Raw genomic sequence first — 21,681 nt, 5'->3', positions numbered from 1 at the left:
CTCAAAATGAACTAGAGCTGCACCAACTTTATGGAGTTAGGCTACCAAAAAATGTGGAGTTCGAGTGTTTAACTGGCTCCGCTCAAATCCGCATGAAGTTTGGAGTTGGAGCCATGTTAGACATGTCCTTATAGGCTTTGGATTGGGGGTTTTGGCGAGATGCAGAATTGACATTGGGGAAGGATTGATATGGGCCCACGTTCTACAACATCTTTTTAGCGTAAATTATACATTTACTAGTACGATGCATGTGTGTTGCAACGGCACACAAATATTTAATGAGTGACTCTAGCTCTAGCTACCTCACCATCTCATCTTTCTCGACATGAAGTCATTGTGAGGCTATCAGTAGCAGGTGAGGAGCTCCACTCAACAAAGGGCACTCGGTTGTCGACGTTGATTTCAGTAGAGGTAGGCGAGGTCTGTCATTCGGGTGGCGGGGCACAGCCGACGGTGGACGGTCGAGGAAGCCTGATGGGAGCTACGAGAATAACGACCCACGACGCTTTGGGTTTCCCTGGAATCTACCACTGTCTCCCTGGTACATCCATGGGATGGGTTGAGAAGATGTCGACCTGGAGTAGTGGATCGATGGAAGAGACGATTGATTTGTACAATGGAACGCGGAGGCAACGGTTACGAGCTAAAGATAGCTCCACTCGAAGAGACGCCACATTGTTTTTTTTTCAAATACCTCTTAATACACCTCGAGAGCCCTAATATTAAACACCATTATACCCCTTAATACACCTCAACAACCCCCATATTAAACACCATTGTATGCCTTAATGCATTGCATCGGTCCAGCAAACTTCTCACCAACAATTTCCTTTGCATAAGAGACCCCGTGAATAATTCAAGCACAATATTCACTCCTAAATGGATTGATGTTTTATATATCTACTAGTAGGGTGCCCGTGCGTTGCAACGGAACCGAATTAAAACACGATAACTTACATGTCTCTATTGTATGTTATAGATATGTGCCCGTGCGTTGCGACGGAAGTAAAAGATTTGTATGAAACATTAATACGGAACGTCAAATATCACTATAATATACAAAATTCGTGTGGCAAACATTATCAATATCACACTAATCAGCTAATCCTTTTTAGCGATATCGATAAGTCTCTGTTGTATGTTTGCAGGGATGGCATATCGGCACGAATTATCCTCATAACTTAACATATCAATCACAAAGTTCCTTCGAACAATCTTTGCATCCTACAGACAAAGACATAAGAGAACAAAACATATTATCTTGTAAAAAGAGATATCTGTAATATATGTTTTGAACATAGAACGAACGTACTACACTTACCCCAACAAATTTCATTTGTCTGTCATTCCCCCACATGGACATAGCTTGTAGAACGAGGTAGCTGGTATTAAACCTATAATATAATGTTTGGGCAACTATGTTTTATACAATAATTATCATAGGAAAAATTTAAACTGCTGATAAGGTGGTACTTAGAAAATACCCTCTTAAGTCAATTGGAACACCAGTCTGAATGGTATGTTCCCACTTAAAGATATCCTCCGCCCATCCAGAACGTTTCTTGTTGTAAGCAATCTTATATTTCTTTGAGGCCATGATAATCGCTTCCGCAAACCTCTTGTATGGCATGTGTTTACACCAATCTTGAGTCGGTGTAAAGTCGATAAAAGTCACATGCTTTTTAACATGATCTATTACGAAAAGGGCATGACATCCGTTGAATTTCCATGGCATAAGAACCTGCAAAATATCAGTCATTAGGATTGCAAAGAAGTGTCCTTTATAAATACATTCGAAATGAACACATACTTACATATCTACAACCCGTGATATAATAATTCATTGATGGCCAACAATCGAGTGTTTTTGCTAACTCTTCTGCTGTAGGGTCCTGATGGTACTTTGGAAGTTTACCAAAGCCAACCATTCTCTGGACAGTATATATACATGTCCACATGAGGATTAGATGTAGATATACTATATATTAATACATTAATGATTGGAAACAAACTTACCCAGAAACGCATGTCCATATAATGCTTTCTATTATTTATGATTTCTCCTTTCGGCCTACGTGACTCTTTATTGGCAAGCAGCCGAACAGCCATGTCAAAACATCTTAGAATCATATCTTGATTTATCGTTAATATGTTTTGCAGGTCTTTGACAGAGATTTCTATCTTAAAAGGATTGAAACTTCGCACCCATGTCATCCTGTAATGTATCATGACGAAAGTCTATACCAAGAATCTAAGTAGTTGATATACATAAAATAGATAAATAATTGAGCACTTACTCGAGTGTCATATCGTCTTCTATAGCCATGATATAATCACATAAAACATCTATTGAATCGGCTTTGGTCACTGGCATGTCCTTTGTGGAAAGACCAACCATTAAAAAGTCATTGGTGCACCCATCGTTAGAGACTTTTACAGGAGCTCTTTTATCCCAATCATCAACAAACCACTTTTGCAAGTCTGCTTGAGTAATAGGGCCTTCCTCATCTTCATACACGACTTCGCTATCATGAAGCACGTGGAGTAGTTTCCTCTTCTTAGAATCTATTGAATTTTCTAATATCTCAACATCTGATGGGCTTCCAGAGTCAACTTCTTTATCATTTTTGTATAACAGACACCCCCTTCTCTTATTCAGGTCTGAAGATAGTAATATAGCAGCCATTTTTTTCCTAAAGTGTGACATGTCATCCTACAAATAATAAATAATTATTTAGCATTATATATGTAACACTGACTGTAGATGTGCATATATGTCGTAGTAGTAATAATATACCTGGGTAAAACTGTCAGACAGTTCATCCCCTGTCCAGTATTCGATATAGTTCAAAAGAAAGAGGCCACATGAAGAGCTACAATATACATTAATAAAAACATAAAGATTAGTATGAATGAAGAAATTGGTAAAGAATATTTTAGGGCGTACCTATCTGTCTGCTTTGCATATCCCATGTCTATTTCTCTGAGCGGCCAAGAAGCAACTTGGAGGTCTGGCCACCTGTGGTCTTTTAACTCCTTACGTTGAGATATCATATCAATTTGTCTTTGGAGACCTTTAATCTTTATATATTGTAAAACAAAATTAGAGATTGAGATAAGTTAATAATGAATTCATAATTGTTAAGTTTGTGCATACTCACAGAGTCAGTGAGGTCTTTACGGTCTTGTGAAGTACCAAGTGAATCGATAACTTGAATCTCCATATTTATTGCATGGATCACGGCAAGATACCAGTGCGTCTCTCGGATGTTTATCGGAATAAACACCTACAAAAACAGTTATAAATACTTGCATAAGAATAAAATACATGTACACACTAACTTTTTGTTTAGATTGTAAACTCATATGTACCATGTCATGGTCTAGGTAAAGTAACACCCTTCGTTCAACGCTACATATTTGTGTCATGTCTTCAATTGGATATAGCTCCTCTGTTTTAATTTCAACATCGCCATCTCGCTTCAAGAAATTAAACTGGAAAGCATTTTCTATGTGAACGCGACCTCCAGATCGGCACTTTAGATGCTTTTGAGTTTTTATCAAATTTATATAACAGTCTATAACCTGCAAGTGTGTAAGTTGTGGTTAAAAATACCATGGTGAGTAAAAAAACATATACATAACATGGTCACCAAATTTAAAAACTAAGCATGGATTACCTCGTCACCTATATATGCATTCGGTTGAAATAAACATTCCATCGATTTTCTTTCAACAAAGGCATCATCAATAAGCACGACTTCTACCCTTGGTTCACAAGGGATTTCCTTAATAAAATCGATGAGGGCAAGATCACCCTGTGTGCAAATATAGTCTAGAGCAAACAATCGTGAGATAAAAATAAAATTAGTTATTACAATAAAAAAAAAATTGATCCATACAGAACTAAGAAAATTATTAATACCTTTCGGAACTATTGCGGTTGCCGCCGATTTTTTTGGCTTGTTATGACACAAGCCTACGGATAGAGATTCCATTCTCGGGACAAAAACCTACATTCATAAAGTAAGATACGCTAGTGTCCATGCTTTGCCATGTTAGTGGAAAAAATAAATGACGATTTAGGATAGTAAACTAACATGCATAACAAATTGTTAGATGCATAATAAATTAATAAATAAATCACGGAGCCATCTCTGAACTAATAGAGTGGACAAAATAAAAAAATGACACATGATTACTTCAATCTTTACGAGAACAAACATGTTACTTTCATGTCAGAAAATGAACCAAGACCAAGTTGTTTTTTTAATAATGTATTAGCTTTTTTTCTTCACTATTCATGGTTCTATAGAGTATTAGGAGATACATGGGTGTGATGGGTTCGTCTCCGGTGCAGCAAATGAAATTATCTATTGGCAGCATTCTAGAAACCTAGCGCCGAGCAGGATGGGGGTTGGTGTGGCTGCCACGCTGACACAGAGCACACATGAGAACATGCATAAAAGAACCCAGACACGAGATCGATCTGAAGGTGAGTGAATGACACAAATTAATACACAGAATGATTTGCTTGGGTATTGTTCTGTAGCATCTTTTTGTTATACAATTTTATGCAACTTGATTCTTTTTTTGTTCACTCTGCAAACATAGTCGATGAAACTTTATGCTATTCTATATTTGTGTCCTAATGATGTGGTAGTATTGATTCACAGGTGTGCACAGCAAACATGAAGCCGAACCTTCAGAAAATAGTTTTGAACTTCTGATGATGTGAAGTGTACTCATGGTGCCGAACCTTCAGATTATCACCAAGAACATGCAAACATATCAATGCCTCTGTCTATGTCTAGCTATAGTCCATCAACATTGTTAAGTTTTAACACGAACTGCTATTTTAAAATTCAGGCATTCCAACAGTTCACTTGTATCTCCAACTCGCTAGAAAACAATATAGATAACGATTAATCTAGATGATTCTATATTAAGTGAACATGTAGCTAAACCAGAACATATGCATAAAAGAACTCAGACACGAGATCGATTTGAATGGAGGATAAAAAAGACAGAGAAAAAACGTTGGGATGGCAGGTTTCTTACGGCACCTTGTAATATGTCTTTGATGTCACAGGCAACTTCGATGGCAACTTCGATGGTAGCTTCTGCGCGGCCTCGAGTCGTCAGCGGCTCTGCATCACGCGATGGCACCAGCGCTCCTCTCCATCTACGGAGAGCAGAGTGGGAGCGAGCATATGGTTTTTATCACGGCCCTGCGTCACGCGCGGCACCAGCGCTCCTCTCCAAAGATGGAAGGGCGTCAGGGGCGAGCATCACGGGGCTATCGCGGGCGAGGACCGTGGGGTGGGGCAGCTGCGGGGGCATCCACGCCCTTCCATCTATGGAGAGCAGAGTGGGAGCGAGGATGGCGGGGGTTGGCGCGGGGGCATCCTGGAATGGCGCCGTTTCCATCCACGGATAGCGAGCGCGGGGCGAGGATCGTGGGGTGAGGGCGGCTGCGGGGGCATCCGCGCCCTTCCATCGACTCGTGGCAGAGTGGGAGCGAGGTTGGCCGGGGCTGTCGCGGAATGGCGCCCTTTCCATCGACCCGTCATCTGCAGCTTGCGTCATCGGCTCTGCATCACGCGCGGCCACTAGCGCTCCTCTCCATCACGTGCGGACGTCAGCGGCGAGCATCACGGGGCTGTCGCGGGCGAGGACCATGGGATGGGGGCGGCTGTGGGGGCATCCACGCCCTTCCATCTATGGAGAGCAGAGTGAGAGCGAGGGTGGCGGGGGTTGGCGCGGGGGCATCCTGGAATGGCGCCCTTTCCATCCACGGATAGCGAGCGCGGGGCGAGGATCGTGGGGTGAGGGCGACTGCGGGGGCATCCGCGCCCTTCCATCGATGGGTCGCAGAGTGGGAGCGAGGTTGGCCGGGGCTGTCGCGGAATGGCGCCCTTTCCATCGACGGATAGCGAAGATGGTTGCGCAGACTGTTGGTAACTCAGTATCCGAGTTTCTGTCGGGCTTCAGCGATGGGAAGACAGACTCGGCAGCGAGAGTTTCCCTCGCTAATTAACCCATGGAAATTAACCTCACTGGGTGATTTCCACGTCAGTTCGTTTCCCTGTGTGATTATACCTCTCTTAGAGAATTTCCTATGGCCATTTGGGAGGCTGACAGTCTGACACGTTGTTCGTGGAGAAAGAAACAAATAAACACAGATGCTCATTCATGCTGCTGCTGCTGCCTCAGCGTGACGATGCTGCTCCTACACAACAAGAGAACCGGATGAACAAAGGAACGTGTGATGTTGTTGCTGGTTGCTGCTATGCGGGCCTCTAGCACGCGACATGACAGGGACGACCACACGGGGAAGCCTATCCGATGTCCGTAGGTCGGGCGTTTTTACCCAGGTAATTTGGACTTACGGTTGTGTTGTATTCCCGTGATGTGCGCTCCCAAACGAATCAAAGAAATAACCCGTGTAAATTTCTCACGTGAATTGCTGCCGTGGGAAAATGCCAGGGATCCCGGCGGGAAAGTTGGCTGCCAAACTGACCCTCAAGGTTAGCTTTCCCCTTCTGCGCCATGATAGCGTTGGAAGCTCTAAGGATTAGTACCTTGAGTTTTGCTGATGAAACTGCCCCGACTCCCGAACCTTTTCTTGTTATGATTCAGTACGGGTGCACGAGGGGAGTCTTTGGCGCGCCGTTTTTCTTTGTGAACGGTTTCCTTGAGCCTGGGGGCGGATCGCCCATCGACTACAGCACGTGGATTGGCATTCTGGACCCCCTTGTTTCCCAGAACGGTGAACGGGTCGAGATTTTTACTTCGATGTAAGTGATTGAAGTGGCCTTGCTACGGAGGATACGGTCGTACAGATGTTTCGCTAGTGCCGACGGCGGACAAGCAAACAGCTATTATGCAATTGCAAACTGTGTGTAAGCTCTGCAGTGGTAAATAGCATCCCACTTAGCTCGTTGGACTGTTAAGCTAGCAGTTGTGTGCTAGCTACAGCTAGTATATCGGGTAAGTATGTGAAGAAACTCTTGCATTGGAGCCTGCGATATGTTAAACTTCGCATGATCCTATATTCGCATTCGCTCTTCTCCATGCTTTTTCTTAACTATTAGCACTCCTCTGCCTTGTCATTTCGTTGACTAACGATACTATGTTTATTGGCCTGTCGTGTCTCAGTGTACACGTATGGTGCCCGTGTTTTGCAACGGTATACAAGAACATACAGAGATTTGCAGGCTTTCTATTGCAACATACACTCTCTAACATACGGATGTGAGATATTCACATACCACTCCCATATATACTTGTAACGGCAAATAGCCAGCTTCAGCCACGGTTTCATGTTTCCATTATATAGCACAACAGCAGCACTCTCAATCAAACGATCATCTATGTCTACATCATACCCAAGACATGCCATCTGCGGTCTAGGGGCTCCATCAGGCCGTAAAATGTCAAAAGGCCTGCAGGAAGAATTCCCGTTCTCCAGAGCAATAGATCTGAATTTTGCTTTTGCCAATAATGGTACAACGATGTGGTGTTCGCCTTCCTCCAGGATATCAAGTCAAAAATGTTCATTCCAAAAGCCCATCCACAAGTATGTGGATCAATCTTGGAGCTGATGGTAGGGTGTGAAAAATTTAGATACTTGCTGTATCGATGAAACTACTCCAAACAGGTTTCCACAACTCCAATGACATTGCCATGCAACTCAATGGAGAACAGCTGAGTCAGGTCCTTTTGCACCACAACATCATCATCAAGAAACACCACCTTTCTCCAAGTTGGGAAGTATCTGAGGAATGTAGAAACGTAAATGGTTCAGTAGAGAAACAAACTTTGGATTATGGAATTTTGTTTCTCTTTCAGGATTCTTGGAACCAGCTGAGTAATAGTAACCTTGAGTTTCCGCCTCAGATAGCTGCCGCCTGCCTGACAAGTGGAGATGAAGAAGCATTCAACCATGAGAACTCATCTATGCAGTGGGCACACCTCTGTCAGTTTCACAGTTATACAGTACAGAATTGGATGCGGATGTGGATCTGGAGCCGCCTGGTCATGGCTCCTAAGCATCCGACGACGACATTGTCGAGCTGGACCATCGGTGACGCTGAGGCAGTGACGAGCTCCATGAGCCCAGCGGTCGTGGTGAGGGCGGTAATCTCCCTGTCGCCAGCGGCGATGCAGTGCGAGAGGTCGACGGCCTCCAGCCTTGAGCACATCGCCATGAGCACCTCCAGGCCACGCCAGCCGACGCTGCTAGCCCGCGCGAGGCGCACCTGACGGACGGACAGTGGGTCAGTGGCGGCTCCTCGGGCAACGTGGCAGCGAGGGAGGCATCGTCGAGGCCCACGCACACAGAGAGGTCGAGCGATGACAGCGTTGGAAGGCGCGCAGCGCCTCCTAGAGAAGTACCGCGCGGCGCGGCGGGACGGGACGCAGCTGGCGAGCCGGCATGACTTGTGGTCCCTGTGGGTCAAGGACAGCCGCTAGTGCGTGGGTCAGCAGGTCTAGCGAGAGGGACTCCACGACAGCGCGGAGTCGTGGCTCATCACGATGAGATCAGCAGCGGGCGGCGGCGTAGGGCAAGAGAAGAGTGCGGGCACCGGACTTTGCTGCCGAGCAGAGCAGATCCTCCGGCACCTCCCTTTTATGCAGGCATGGCGTTGGGGGAGGGGACGGGCGGTTGTCGCGGCAAGCATCGCGCGAGAGGGGCGGTCGTCAGGGGCTCTCGCGACTGGAATCGTGCGATGCAGGCGCAGCGGGGGCACGGCGGGGGCTTCACCAAGGAGATGTGGACGCCCACGTTATATCCGGATCACAAGTCTATTTGTTTCTACGACATCCCATGAATTAATGTAAGGGGTTCGCTACTAACATACAACTGATCAACTGAGTCATCTGAATTGCAGATGCACAGAACCTATAAGCCTATAACAGTTTCATACTTCAAATATGCTTCGAAATGGACAGGTATAGAAACCTTTCACAGAAGAACTACAACAGAAATCAAACGTACTGCATTCACAACAATATTACAAGGTCTGGAGCAATAAGTCCATTTTCTGGAGCCTAGAAAAGAGGATAAATAGGCATCACTTCTTAGTTTGCTGCTATATATTGACATGAATGAAAGAGAGCAAGTCATTATTCATCCGTATGGCACGCAGCTCACCTTGCATCACTCAATGTCAAGGCCCTTAGCAGCTGAAAAGGCCACTCCCGAATAGGAGTAGCGGTCTACAATGAGAGTAGTTCCACTAAGTAGCTTGCTCTCCATCAAAGCTCTGGAAGTGACAAGCCAAATCAACAGATTCATAGTTACAGCATCTCGAACACTAAACCCATCACATCTTTAATTTTTAAAAACTGGTGACTTACTTTTGCAAACCTATGAACTTCATTTAAAAAAGCATCTAGAGAGAGTATGGCAGCCAATAAAAATCTCAGCACATGTTGAATTACAAATAAAATTACAACAATGACATCCAATCTCTCGCTCCCATGGACTATTCAGAAGAAGACCAACTTAAGCTGTTGGTCAACATTGGCTTACACACATAACCATAGTTGTACGCATGTCTACTCAATAATCCCAAGTCCAAAACCCCCATAAAATTCATAATAGACAATTACAGATTGGAGTGAAATAATGAATTGGCCAGTTCAGCAAAGAGCTGAAACTCAAGGTTTGCGTGGGAACTTGGAGAAATCTGGGCGTCGTTTCTCCATGTACGCGTTCTTCCCTTCCTTTGCCTCCTCCGTGCCGTAGAATATATGTGTGGCATTCCCGCCAAGCTCCTAGAGCAGAAGCGTAAACATCAGTAATGCAACATGCAAACAGAAGTTCACCAGCAGCAGTCCCAACTTCCAATGGAAGGGTTAGCATTTTGGCAGGCTTTACCTGAAGGCCTGCATGGCCATCCTCTGCCGCGTTGAGTGCAGATTTCAGCACGCGAATAGCCATGGGGCTGTTTCTTAAGATCTGACGGCACCAATTGACAGTTTCCTGCTCCAGTTCAGATTGGGATGTTAAAATACAGGATAACTTACATGTCTCTCTGAAGTTGTATATGAACTCAAGCATGACAAGGTGTTCATATACAACAAGTGTTCCGATCCGTGCTTGTGTCAAATCTGAAAGTGAACAGCGGGAGAGTGATGAACTGAACTACGACTGAAGCAGTAGTAAAAGGAACAAACATGCAGAGAGGGCAAGTAAAAAGGTAATAAAAAAGGCAAGAACAATAGAAGGGTCCCAGTTCCGATGAGCACATGGGCAGGAAGGCAGACATAAGTTTCAGAGTAACAGCATATGTCCTTTGAATGCACAAGCATAATCATGAACCTATCACCGCTTAGAAACTGAATCTAGATCTAGATTTATCATAGAGCAGTTCTACTGATGAATCTAAAAATTATCGTAAAAAGTGTTCAGCTAGCTATCATCTTCAGGTCCACGCAAGAGTATTTTAGTTAAAATGGGTTAGATTACGCTTGCGGTAGTGTCTGGAAGCAACATACCAAGCACAGGAGATCGTAGCATCTGGAAGCAATATATACCAAGCTCAAGAAGTGAAGCATGAATACCCCAACCTATCAAACAGAACAATTACAAACAAATCAATATTATTTTATAAAGCTCCTTAACATCTCCTCATCAAAACGTCACAATTACATTTGAGTGTTAGTCTTGTGTCGGTGTCTTTTTATTGAAACAAACAATTGAGTTTTGACAGACTTACCGTAGGTCTAGTTTGTTAGGACCTCCTTGTAGACGATGTTCTTAGTATATGTCCCACAATCTACTGTGGGGTTCTTTCTTACACCCTTCCTCGACGTTTTTTTCCCATCAACGGGTGGGATTGCAAGAATCTTTATGTTTGATCGGGCTGTCGCTCTAGATAGAGCAACATATAGTTGGCCATGAGAGAACACTGGTTCGGGCAAGTATACACCAACATTGGGAATAGTCTGACCCTATGCTTTGTTAACCGTCATTGCAAAGCTAAGCCGTACAGGAAACTGCTTTCTTTTGAACTGGAAAGGGAACATCTCTTCATCGGAGGGACACAGAGGTATACGCGGCAGGAAAATGCGTTTTCCAGCGTGTTGACCCAGTACAATTTCTGCGTCAATGCTATTTCTTTGGAAACCACGAACGACCAGCCTGGTGCCATTGCAAAGTCCATTCGCAGGGTCTATATTTCGAAGCAATATAACAGGGCATCCAATCTTGAGCTTCAAAACATGTGGTGGCAGCCCATTAGGCGTCAGTGTGTTTAGGAACTCGGGTGGGTAGTAGTTACGGGGATCATCCATGGCGCTATCGAAACTATGGTACACCATATGCTCCCCTTGAAAACGATCAATCATCTTAACATTTATCATATCCACCCATTCGTTCCGTGTTGACAGTATCGCCCTTGAAGTGATGTAGGTCGAATCAGACATATTTTTGTTGAGATTTGGGAAAACGAAGTCTATTAGGTTGTCAAGATCGTTGTCACTCCCACTGTAAGGCACACATACCTCGTCAGGAAGATGGATGTCGCCGTCAGTATTTGTGTCCTCAGTTCCACCGCCTACACGCAGCAAATACTCTGCAAACCAAGGGTCGTTTTTTGCCCTCATATTGGTAACAAGCTTTAAGTGGGACATGGACTCCCATAGGTAAGACATCCGTAGCGAAGAAGCGACCACTTGAGCCCTTGACCCTTTACGAACAACAGACAAGACCTGTCTGAAATCCCCACCGAAGACAATGGTTTTACCACCGAATGGCAGTCCGGGTCGACCCATTATATCGCGCATGCTATTGTCCAGTGCCTCCACGGCTTGTCTCTTAGTCATAGAAGCCTCGTCCCAGATAATGAGAGATGCTTTCCGTAGCAACTCTGCGGTTCCACTCTGCTTCGTGAAGCTACATACAGCGCCATCGTCAATAGTGAGAGGTATCTTGAAGCGTGAATGGGCGGTTCTTCCTCCAGGCATTATGGAAGCAGCAACGCCAGATGTAGCTGTTGCCACTGCAATCTTGCCCTGGCTGCGTAGCGTCGCGAGCAGCACTCTATATAGGTAAGTCTTTTCGGTGCCACCAGGTCCATCCACAAAGAATAATCCGCCCTGATCAGTGTCAACGGCAGACAGAATCTTATCATAGGCGGCCCTCTGTTCCTTGTTAAGACAGTCTTTGAGAGCCACATCTCCTGCTGCCGGTTCGATAATTTCCTCCTCATAAACCTCCCTAGCAGTACCAATAGCATCGTCATACGCATCCATGATAGGAGGAAGAGGGAATGTCTTTATGTCCTTTCCCATTGACTGCAGCATGTTCCTAATGTCAATCAATACCATCTGCTCAACATGAGTTTTGCACGGATTCCTGTGTTGATAGTCCTCAGACATAGAATCTAGGTGTTTCTGCCAGAGTACAACCACATCGCTTGGCTCACAGTACACAAGTATAGTGGCAAAAAGTCGGCGCAGCGCCGATGGCATCTGGAAAAGAGCACGTTCAGTGAGACACTCATCCAGTGTGTTGTCCGACTCAAGCAGTCCCCTTCTCTCTGCTGACTCACGAAAAGTCGGTAGCGTGACACCATCTACTGTCCTTAGATCCACATAGGAAGTGGCGCCAGTCACATGGTTTAGGAGAACACGAAGATAGTAGCGCTCCCCCTCGGCCGGATGAGCAGAGACTATTCTACCGACTTGTCCACCCGTATCTCGTTTCCTCTGTTGCCATACTTTTCCCTTACCACTCTGCCAAGTGTACCATTCAGGGAAGTCACGATACAGGATGCCACGAGCCTCCTTGTGTAGACTATTCGCCTCAAAATATGCTGTGAGCATTGACCTATCAACACCTGGACGGTTGACGACTCGCTCGACCATTTGCCGCTCGTGAAACGACACCATGTGCATGTTTGGAAGATGGAGTTGCAACTGCATCACAGGTGGAGATATCTGACTAAGCTCAAAGTCGTATATCCTCCATAAGGCTTCTGGAGGAGTCACCCACCTTGCATCTCTGTACTGCTTGATCTCATCTACATCATCATCTGCCTTGCTCGCATCTCTCATAACAATAGAAGCACGATCATGGCCTTTGTATATGTACTTGAACAGGTATTTAACAGCCTTGATGCTCCCACATGCCTCAACATTGATGTGACAGTTGAAGAGACGAAGGAGGTATGGGTTGTAAGGGACAACCCATCTATTGTCCAATTCGCACCCTCGAACCTTTTCGGTACGACCATCGTCACGACGTCTGTAAACAGGGTACGAATCCTTCCCTTGCAAGGTTGTGTCACTAAAATTCCGAGGGTAATGATTCTTGCACGATTTACGACCCTTAGTGCATGGGCAGTTAGGGTTTAGCGACCCACATGGGCCATGCATCATATGCTTGATAACCATCTTTCGTAGTTCAGGGTACTTGTTGCTTGGGATCTCAGCTGAGATCAAAAGGTCATACTGCTCAGGGCATGTGAGCTTGTACTTCCTCTGCATTATGAGTAGAAAATGGGCATGCGGCAAACCCCGCTTCTGAAACTCCACGACATAGACGTAGGCTCGAACCTTACCAAGAATATCCTGTTTAGTCAGCCTATGCTTTAACTCCTGTAGCTTTGCATGAAAGACACGCACTACAAGATCCGAACGATCTTGCGGTGTCTGCCCAGGGAGAAGCTCCCTCCTTATCTCATCCCAGTTAGGGTTACATGTCATGGTAAGAAAGATGTCTGGTTTACCAAACTTGCGCACCAGAGCCATAGCATCCATATACCGACGTCTCATGTCACGAGGACCGCCAATAAACGATGTCGACAGCACAGTTCGCTTGCCAATCTTCTCTGCTCTAATATCTCCATCTAGCATGCTATCCACCAAGCCCTGATATAGGTATGCCCTTAACCGATCTTGGTTCTTACGTATGAAATCTAAACGAGAGCTCTCAATCTTTATGTATGTGTCGACCGCGAACTGCTGGAAAAGCCGCTTTCCATGAAGTATTGGATTGAATACCCCGGGACGAATCTGGAATTTGTATCAGTAGTAGTCACGTACAGACACACATAAATGGCTAGGAGATTCTGCATATGCAAGGATTGAAAAGTGAGTGATGTCGAAAGCATAGTTAATAATGTGCAAATATCTCAAATATCAAATTAACAACTAACCCGCATCTTCATCATTTGCATTACTTGCCCTATGTGTCGCTCGGTATGCATCCACTTCGTCCATGGATACTCCAACCTTTGGGATATTTGAATGCCATCCAAGTTCGCCTCTAGGGAAGAACAATGGATATGATAGTGCATCGTAGCATCCATGGTATGAGCGGATGCAGTGGCTTGAACTGTCCTTCCCATGGAGCATAACACTCTTGCTGAATTGGCCTCGCCCTTCGCTCCCTTCGATCCAGACAGCGGCCACCTCCGAAGTGAGAGGTGTGTTATATGTCTTCTGGTTCAACGTCTGGTCAAGGTTCAACGCGATACGATAGTCATCAAGGTTGTCAACGTGGCCCATGGTCCTAAGGTGCTCGGAGTACGGGTTTCCACGTAGTATTTCGACTATCTGTTTGATAACCTCCTTGTCTTTCTGTTGATGCTCTTCACGGCACTTACGGTACCGATGCTCGAGGCTGGGATCGTCATCATAAAAGTAAAGCTCAAGGTGTTTATGCTCTGCCCCACCTTCCCTACCAAATGACTTGATATTGTGGTACATCATGCCCTGTGCTCGAAACGTGTATATACCAGAACCCCTTACATTAGTTGTCATACTATCGAGGCAACAGTATAGGGAAGTGAAAGAGAAATGGCCATTGAAAAACCTAATGTTATCACGAAAGTGCCTAGCATCAGAGTCTGCACTATCCCACAACCTCTTGAGTTGGGGAGGGGTCTCCACTGGAGCTAGCTCAACCTTCCCACCACGACAACAAAACCCAGGTGGCTCATACTCAAACTTCTTCGCGGTGCAATAACTGCAGTTGGGAACAAGCTTGAGCATATGTGTTTCTTCAGGGATGTTGCTGTACACCTTGTCGTACGGGTCAGAAACATAAGTGGCAGTAGATTCTTCTTGAGTACCATCGATCTCGATATCCTCATCGGTATCCTCATCTGATATTTTTTTGAAAACAATGAGTAAGCATGAATATTTACATAAGCCTTGCTAGGATAATAAAAATCGAAAATAGTACATTGCGCAGCGAATAGGTATCCCTCGTTCTCATCATCGTCATCACCTAAATGGATCCAAGATTATGTAAGCACATGTTTAGTCAGACTACATACTATCTATGTCTTGCAAGATCCATATAAACTTGGATAGTAATTACCATTGTTGGTGATCTTCATAGGCGTATGGCGCTGTGTCCAATCGTCCCCTTCAACAGCGTCACCGCTAGTATCCTCAATCGAAGTACCCACCTTCCTTGATATGGCTGATTCAAATTGCTGGTTTCGACGAGCTAATATAGCTTGTCTTTCCCCACGAGGAACATGATGTTTACGCTTTAGTGTATTGGTAGACATATCGGGCGAAGCGACATCCTCGGTCTGGGTTGGAGATGGCAAGAAAGGTGCGTTGACGAATTCAGGGATAACCCAGTCGCAGACAGTTAATATGGATCCATCAGATCCCTTTACATCTGCTGTAGGGTGTACCAACTCAGGGGTATATGTTGGGTCCTCCATGGCGATGGATGTGGGATTCAAAGTGTCGGCTTGCATAACTCTACATCTCCTGTTGTGGTCTACTTTTGCCTCTTTTCGCCTTGGTGTTCTATTATACAACCTAAGGCGTTCACGCCTAAACTCCCTCTCGACGGGAGTTAAGTTTTTGTACCGCTCGCTAAAGTAGGCGGTCCTCTGTCTAGTATGCTTAGGTGTGTGGCCAACATTTTCGTGCACACTGCCTGTAATAAGGCATACTACGTTAAACCGTATGAAACTTTATATTTTTTTGCATGTTTAGTCTAATGAACAGTCATGTACCTGGTGTTAGAACTTCTGTCGTTGCATCAATGTCGTTTGACTGTAATGTATAATTGATATGCAACCAGTCAGAATCATCATCTGGATCAACATTTACTTTTTCGTCTCCACCTACAAAATATGAACACATTACTTTCAGTAGTAGGTTTATACACAAAAACATTACTCTAAAGTTGACGAATTTCATCACCTCTTGGCGCGTTGGGCATCATATTTTGGCAATTGTTTCGTTGACTTGCTTCAGGACGCTTCTTATTCAACTCTTTATTTCGTAGACGTGCTTCTCGACGCTTTTTGTTTTTCTCGTTTTTCTGTTCATCGGACATTGTGGCATATCTTTCCTTATCTCTTTGCCTCTTACGTTCCTTAGCATCAACAATTGGTCGTAACGAGTTTGATCCATTTTGATCACCTACAATGTAACTTTGGATATTAGTGTAATGTTACATACTATGTTGCATTCATTAATATACACGCATGTACTAAGCTTTACCTGTATTAATGGTGTTTGAGATGTCTGCACATGGTGTGCGAGCAACATTATGTGCCATCTGATTTGTTTGTGTTTGTTCTCTGTTCTCCATAAAGAAAACCTGATAGGGGCAATGGACTTTTTAAATAATTTTCAAGGCCGTCAAGGTTCACAGACTATTCAAACAAACATGTCCACAGACAGACAAAAATGTAGTTCAGAAGTGCAGTCTGTCAAAGGACCACGAGAGTACTAAAGAAAGTAAAGAACTCATTGACCAACAAATGTAGTTCAGAAGCAAAGATTCAAACCAAATGAGCAGTCGAATCTTGTGCAAAATTCAGGCCCAAAGACATGCCATTCTCATTGCTTTCAGTTTTGTCCTACCAATCTAGTGACCCAAACAGTTTAATTACAAGTGAATCAACAGAAAACTGACATATGCAGTTGCGAACTGTGCTGATTTCAACTGCAGGTATAGGTTCTCTATTTTCATTACAACTGATCTGGAGAACAAAAAGGAATCGACAAAACCAATAGCACATATCCACAATAGCAACTGCATCATTCTTACAAATAGAAAGATCATGAGGCCTACAGGAAACAACTATATATTGACAACAAACAGGTCAGTATAAACTCAGCACTTTTGTCATCAGCAGACAAAATAGCACAATAAAAAATGCACATCTAGAGCAGAGCGTTACTGATCTGCAGTCAAAAACTCAAACACAAGATTTTGCTATTATGAAGTTGTGTCAGGAACTGAAATAATAGTAGTTTGAATTATACTTTCTGTTTATTATCAACAAGATCAATACAATTGAATAATAGATAAAGTGGTAGCTGTTGCACATGATTATTAGCAAGTGAAGTACAAGGTAGTGAGCATAATGTGCCCACTGTTTATGAACAGCTAATTCCCAAATCAAATGAGCTTCAACCACTCAAAGAACACCCCAAGTTGTCAACTATGCCATTCTTCTTCATTTATATTGTTTGTAACCCAAAGAAGAAAATAGATCATTCATGGCTCCATCAAGTAGATAATGACATATAATTTGAGAGAACAATAAACAGGCCATTTGCAAGCATTGTAATGTGAATGTATACCATGCAATAAACATATTTACTGTATACAAAGGAAAACAAAACTTTCTTATTGACAACAAATAGCAGTACCGAAATTACAGATATCTATAGTACTACAGTAGTGGAGAGTAGTGCTCCAGTGTCAAAAGCATAATAGACCGAACCAACCAAATAAAAATCAAGCTGGTAGATCCTTGCCCGGTTACATACCAGCAGCGGGCAGCGCAGCCAAGAAGGCATTGTAGGCCGAATCGAGGATTAATTATAACAGGATTAATTTGATTAGCGCAGTCTATCTCTAGGAGCAATTCAATGAATGGTACATTGAAAACTGGCCTCCCAGCAGGCCACGCTGCCAATGAACCTCAGTGGTTCCAAGAGTGTGGTCACACACCCACCAGTTGGCAGTTGATAAACTAAATCATGCTGCTCCTGTATTCTGGAACTTTTAAGTAGTTCGATAAGCTCATACGCTCGCACATCATGACCCAACCGGAGGCACAATTCCAATGGGGTCAATCCATCATGAAAGGAGTCCACCAACAAATCATTCACCATTTAGCAACAGAGCACTTGTTTTCAGAAAGAATACAGGACATAAAGACTGCCAAAATTCCATCCAAAAGATGCTATGGAAAAACGCAATGGGACAACACTCATGCGATTATTCAGTTTAGAATATTCACTTTACTTACTTGGGTTTTAAGAGTTCTTTCAGAGCCTTTTATTAGAAGAAAGTCGCACAATTGCTTTTCCAACGTATATATTCGAGTTGAGATGTATATATACTTCAATCAACCGGGCCTAGAGTTGAGATGTATATATACTTTAATCCATAGATGTGTTCTACAAGCTCCAACTCTGCGAACAGACGAACAGTGCATTGCAAAATAGGCCATATGCACGATCGAGCAGAGCCTTAGGGATAGTTCCACATAGAAACTGACATATGCAGTCATTGTCCATGGCGAGGGCAAAAGCATTTGGTGGCTGCAATGCATGGCTTGACCTGTCGTGCATGTTGGGCAGGCTTGGGTAATTTAGGGAAAATTATGTCTCAATATTGCATCATGGAACGTTTTCATTTTGAATTGAATTTCTGTTAAAATAAAAATATCCCTTGAGGCTTGAGAGTGAACCCAAACTGAATAATCAAAGCACATATACAAGCACAGACACACGGCATTGGTATTCATAGCAGCGGAGAAGTTAGATCATCATCTGATAGGAAGTTTTTAAGGAACAAAAAAGGGCATCCATTTCTGATACAGGCACAGACACACGGCAATGATAACAGAATTTATTTCTGACTGCGATGGTTTGATAACATTATACGTATCGAATTCAACAGAGCAAAGAGCCGGTTTTTAATACATAAGCGGCGAAATAATTGCACTACACATCCGGAACCACTGTTGCCAGATAAGCACGTCTCCTCTCTAGATAATTGTTGATTAAAGCACTCCTCGGATTTTGGATCATGGAGCGCCGAATTGCTGCAATTTAGTAAATGATATGTAATAACATGATTACTTAATTATAATTTCTAAATTTATTGCAAGAAACACTCACTCTGCAACCGTTGTGTGGTGTGATGATCTGGATCGAATTCAACAGTGCTATGGTCCGAGGTTTGCAAGCATCCTATTGTTATAGTAGTAGACTTAGTTACTAAAGAAGGTCATTGAGTTTACTCCAACAAGATGTTTAAGGATAATATAATATAATTTACTGTGTAGCTTGTTACGACGCAACATAGTTCTGATAATTATGCTCTTGTTGTCTCTAGCTAACACCCACCGTAGAGCATTTCTTTGCAACAGTTCAGGCCATATACCCACGACGATTATATCCCACCTATAAATAAAGCTTGTATTGTTTGAATAAAATATAACACGTCTGCAGTTTAAAAAAGATTGTAGTTATAAATTAATGACCTGGAATCCATTAGTATGGCCTCTCTGTACGGCCTTCCACCGATGTGCTCTAACGGCGCCAAATGAATGACAATTCCTATTACATCTGAGACATTCATATATGAGGGATTAAATTTTTTTATGGTTTAGTGCGGTATAAGTATACTCCATATAGAAAGACGGGCACATACCTATAAACCTCTTATGAGGTTGTTGGAGGACCTCATGAAATGGCATAAGATGTTTTGGATACGGCGGGAACTGAATTGGCAAGTGGAATGGTTCCACAACAGTCCGAGTTGCCAAGGTCAATTCTAGCCTATGTCCAAAATTCCGAAATAGATACGGCCCCCAGCTTACATAGAACGCCACTCCATATAATGTATATGTAGATCCTTGTTGGAGTAAGGTGTCAAATCTTTGGACATTATGGCGGTATGAAATTGCTTCTATTTTTGACCCCTAGTCATTTCAGAATGCACGTCGTATGAGTAAGAGAAATACGTTGACGTCATTTATTTTTGTTTTAATGTTTGACCCAGTGACTTACAGTGATGTCTTGTAGAATAAAATGTTGGCTGTCATGACGTCTAGGGAACTTAACAACGATTCTGGCTACGATACTCTTAAATTTTGGTAAGTCATCGCTCTCAACGTCATCAAATAACACGAAACTACATTAAAAGTGAGTTTAGCTTCTTTTGTCCACGCATATATATATATATATATATATATATATATATATATATATATATATATATATATATATATATATATATATATATATATATATATATATATATATATATATATATGCGAAAGTGAAATGTGTACTTACGGAAACTTTGTAGGGACGTGATGTAGGGCTGCAACCGACCTATGTTGGTTAAGTGTAGATGGTGCCATTGATCTTACAGTATTGATCATAGTTACAAATATGTTTGAAATAAATCAAAATATAAAAAAAGCCATGTAAATCTCCACATTTGAAGGAAGTATGAAACAAAGTAGAAAAACATAGATTTGAGGTTTATAACATGAAATATGCTTTCTTAATCATGAAATAAATCAAAACCATGCAACTGAAATAAATCAAAACGTCATAATAAAAATACAAAGCATAAACATAACAATGCATTTTAGGTTTGAATCAAACTTGTGTACCGTGATTATTACACGTGGTAGGAGAAGTTGTCGATGAGGTTGCGCTCGCCGCTGATTTCCAAGACCTTCGGAATCTCCTCTGGGCCGGATCACGCTGTGTAAGGAACAAAACTGAGTCCGTGCGTTGCAATTTTGCACAATGAATGTTGATATTTTGGCCCAAAGACATGCCATTCTCATTGCTTTCAGTTTTATCCTACCAATGTAGTAACCCAAACAGTTTAATTACAAGTGAATCAACTGGAAACAAGATCTACAGACTGCACACAACACATTAACTGATGCATACCGCACATTTTAAAAAGTGATTCCTTTTCAAGGTACCTACACCATGTAGTTGATATTGCACTAAAACTCAGGAGCAACAACGTTTGCCATTTAAAGATCGCAGATAATTGCAGTAAAGCTTAGTGGTCACACACTCACACTAAAAATAGACAAGCCTCACACTAAAAAACTTCTATATCCACCAGTTAAGTTTTTTAAGGATGGACAAGCCTCTCTTTCTGAATGCCAGAGTTATTTATAGGCACTAAGCTGGTTTTCATCATGAATTTTGATCAGAGCATAAACCTTGTTGACAACAAAATAGAATCAAACAAGCTGCTCAGCTCAGATGGACCAAAATAATGAACACGCGCACAGTATATTGAACCAAAATAGTGAACGCACAGTAGAAAACAGACGGAGAAGCTAGTGCACACTAAAAATAGAACTCACTGATGCATTTTTAACCGAATCATTAAAAAACAGACCAACATGATTAGACCAGCTATCAAAAGACACACTGCTGAGAATCAACAACTGCTATATGTGTGATCTACCTGAAATAAACAGATGCATTTTTTTGACAACTTAGAGATCTGGAGAGCACACTAATTAACCACTGAGAATCAACAACTGCTATAATCCTTAGAGATCTGGAGAGCACACTAATTAACCACTGAGCCTCTTTGGTCAGCATGCAGAAATCCCCAAAACTATACTGTAATTCGAAACCCATAAGCGCACATCAAAGCAACTCCATTGTTGATGG

At 42.9% G+C, this 21,681-nt stretch overlaps 2 protein-coding genes, 1 long non-coding RNA gene and 1 pseudogene across 5 annotated transcripts; all 4 read right to left on the bottom strand.

Annotated features, from left to right (window-relative positions):
* Positions 1-2,693: 2,693 nt before the first annotated feature.
* On the bottom strand, positions 2,694-3,081 carry LOC103634293 (uncharacterized). The gene is made up of 3 exons (XR_002263701.2): positions 2,948-3,081; positions 2,798-2,873; positions 2,694-2,713 (listed from the first exon to the last, which is right to left on the bottom strand). It is a non-coding gene; the product is annotated as an uncharacterized lncRNA (long non-coding RNA).
* A 4,122-nt stretch (positions 3,082-7,203) lies between these two features.
* Positions 7,204-8,213, bottom strand: LOC109941196 (probable galacturonosyltransferase 11; annotated as a pseudogene).
* Positions 8,214-8,812: 599 nt separating this feature from the next.
* Positions 8,813-16,134, bottom strand: LOC103633180 (1,4-dihydroxy-2-naphthoyl-CoA synthase, peroxisomal). Of its 2 annotated transcripts, XR_004851553.1 has the most exons (3): positions 16,002-16,134; positions 9,890-10,581; positions 8,813-9,786 (listed from the first exon to the last, which is right to left on the bottom strand). XR_004851553.1 is itself a non-coding variant. In XM_020541382.1 (2 exons), exons 1-2 carry the CDS (start codon positions 10,070-10,072, stop codon positions 9,670-9,672), a joined length of 300 nt encoding a protein of 99 aa, XP_020396971.1. In that variant the 5' UTR covers positions 10,073-10,143; the 3' UTR covers positions 9,171-9,669. The 2 variants fall into 2 exon arrangements, 1 of the variants encoding a protein (XP_020396971.1); XM_020541382.1 differs by lacking the exon at positions 16,002-16,134 and having other exon boundaries at positions 9,171-9,786; positions 9,890-10,143.
* A 2,819-nt stretch (positions 16,135-18,953) lies between these two features.
* Positions 18,954-20,756, bottom strand: LOC103633178 (uncharacterized). 2 transcript variants are annotated; one of them, XM_020541317.2, is made up of 8 exons: positions 20,646-20,756; positions 20,320-20,391; positions 20,032-20,155; positions 19,673-19,943; positions 19,503-19,587; positions 19,298-19,422; positions 19,138-19,209; positions 18,954-19,061 (listed from the first exon to the last, which is right to left on the bottom strand). In XM_020541317.2, exons 2-8 carry the CDS (start codon positions 20,385-20,387, stop codon positions 18,961-18,963), a joined length of 846 nt encoding a protein of 281 aa, XP_020396906.1. In that variant the 5' UTR covers positions 20,388-20,391; positions 20,646-20,756; the 3' UTR covers positions 18,954-18,960. The 2 variants fall into 2 exon arrangements, with proteins under 2 accessions (XP_020396906.1, XP_008653086.1); XM_008654864.2 differs by having other exon boundaries at positions 20,320-20,747.
* Positions 20,757-21,681: the final 925 nt, after the last annotated feature.

This window comes from Zea mays, chromosome 7 (genome assembly GCF_902167145.1).
Source record: "Zea mays cultivar B73 chromosome 7, Zm-B73-REFERENCE-NAM-5.0, whole genome shotgun sequence".
Classification (NCBI taxonomy): Eukaryota; Viridiplantae; Streptophyta; class Magnoliopsida; order Poales; family Poaceae; genus Zea; species Zea mays.
Note: the sequence above shows the minus strand (reverse complement) of the source record. Positions and strands in the feature narration are given on the sequence as shown.

Excerpts from the sequence above, each read along its gene's own strand:
- LOC103633180 (XM_020541382.1), bottom strand. The coding sequence starts at position 10,072 with ATGCTTGAGTTCATATACAACTTCAGAGAGACATGTAAGTTATCCTGT. Across the intron at positions 9,787-9,889 it reads ATGGCCATGCAGGCCTTCAG|GAGCTTGGCGGGAATGCCAC; the intron begins GTAAAGCCTGCC and ends CTTCTGCTCTAG.
- LOC103633178 (XM_008654864.2), bottom strand. The coding sequence starts at position 20,408 with ATGATCAATACTGTAAGATCAATGGCACCATCTACACTTAACCAACAT. Across the intron at positions 19,423-19,502 it reads GCCATACTAATGGATTCCAG|GTGGGATATAATCGTCGTGG; the intron begins GTCATTAATTTA and ends CTTTATTTATAG. Across the intron at positions 19,210-19,297 it reads GCGTCGTAACAAGCTACACA|GATGCTTGCAAACCTCGGAC; the intron begins GTAAATTATATT and ends CTATAACAATAG.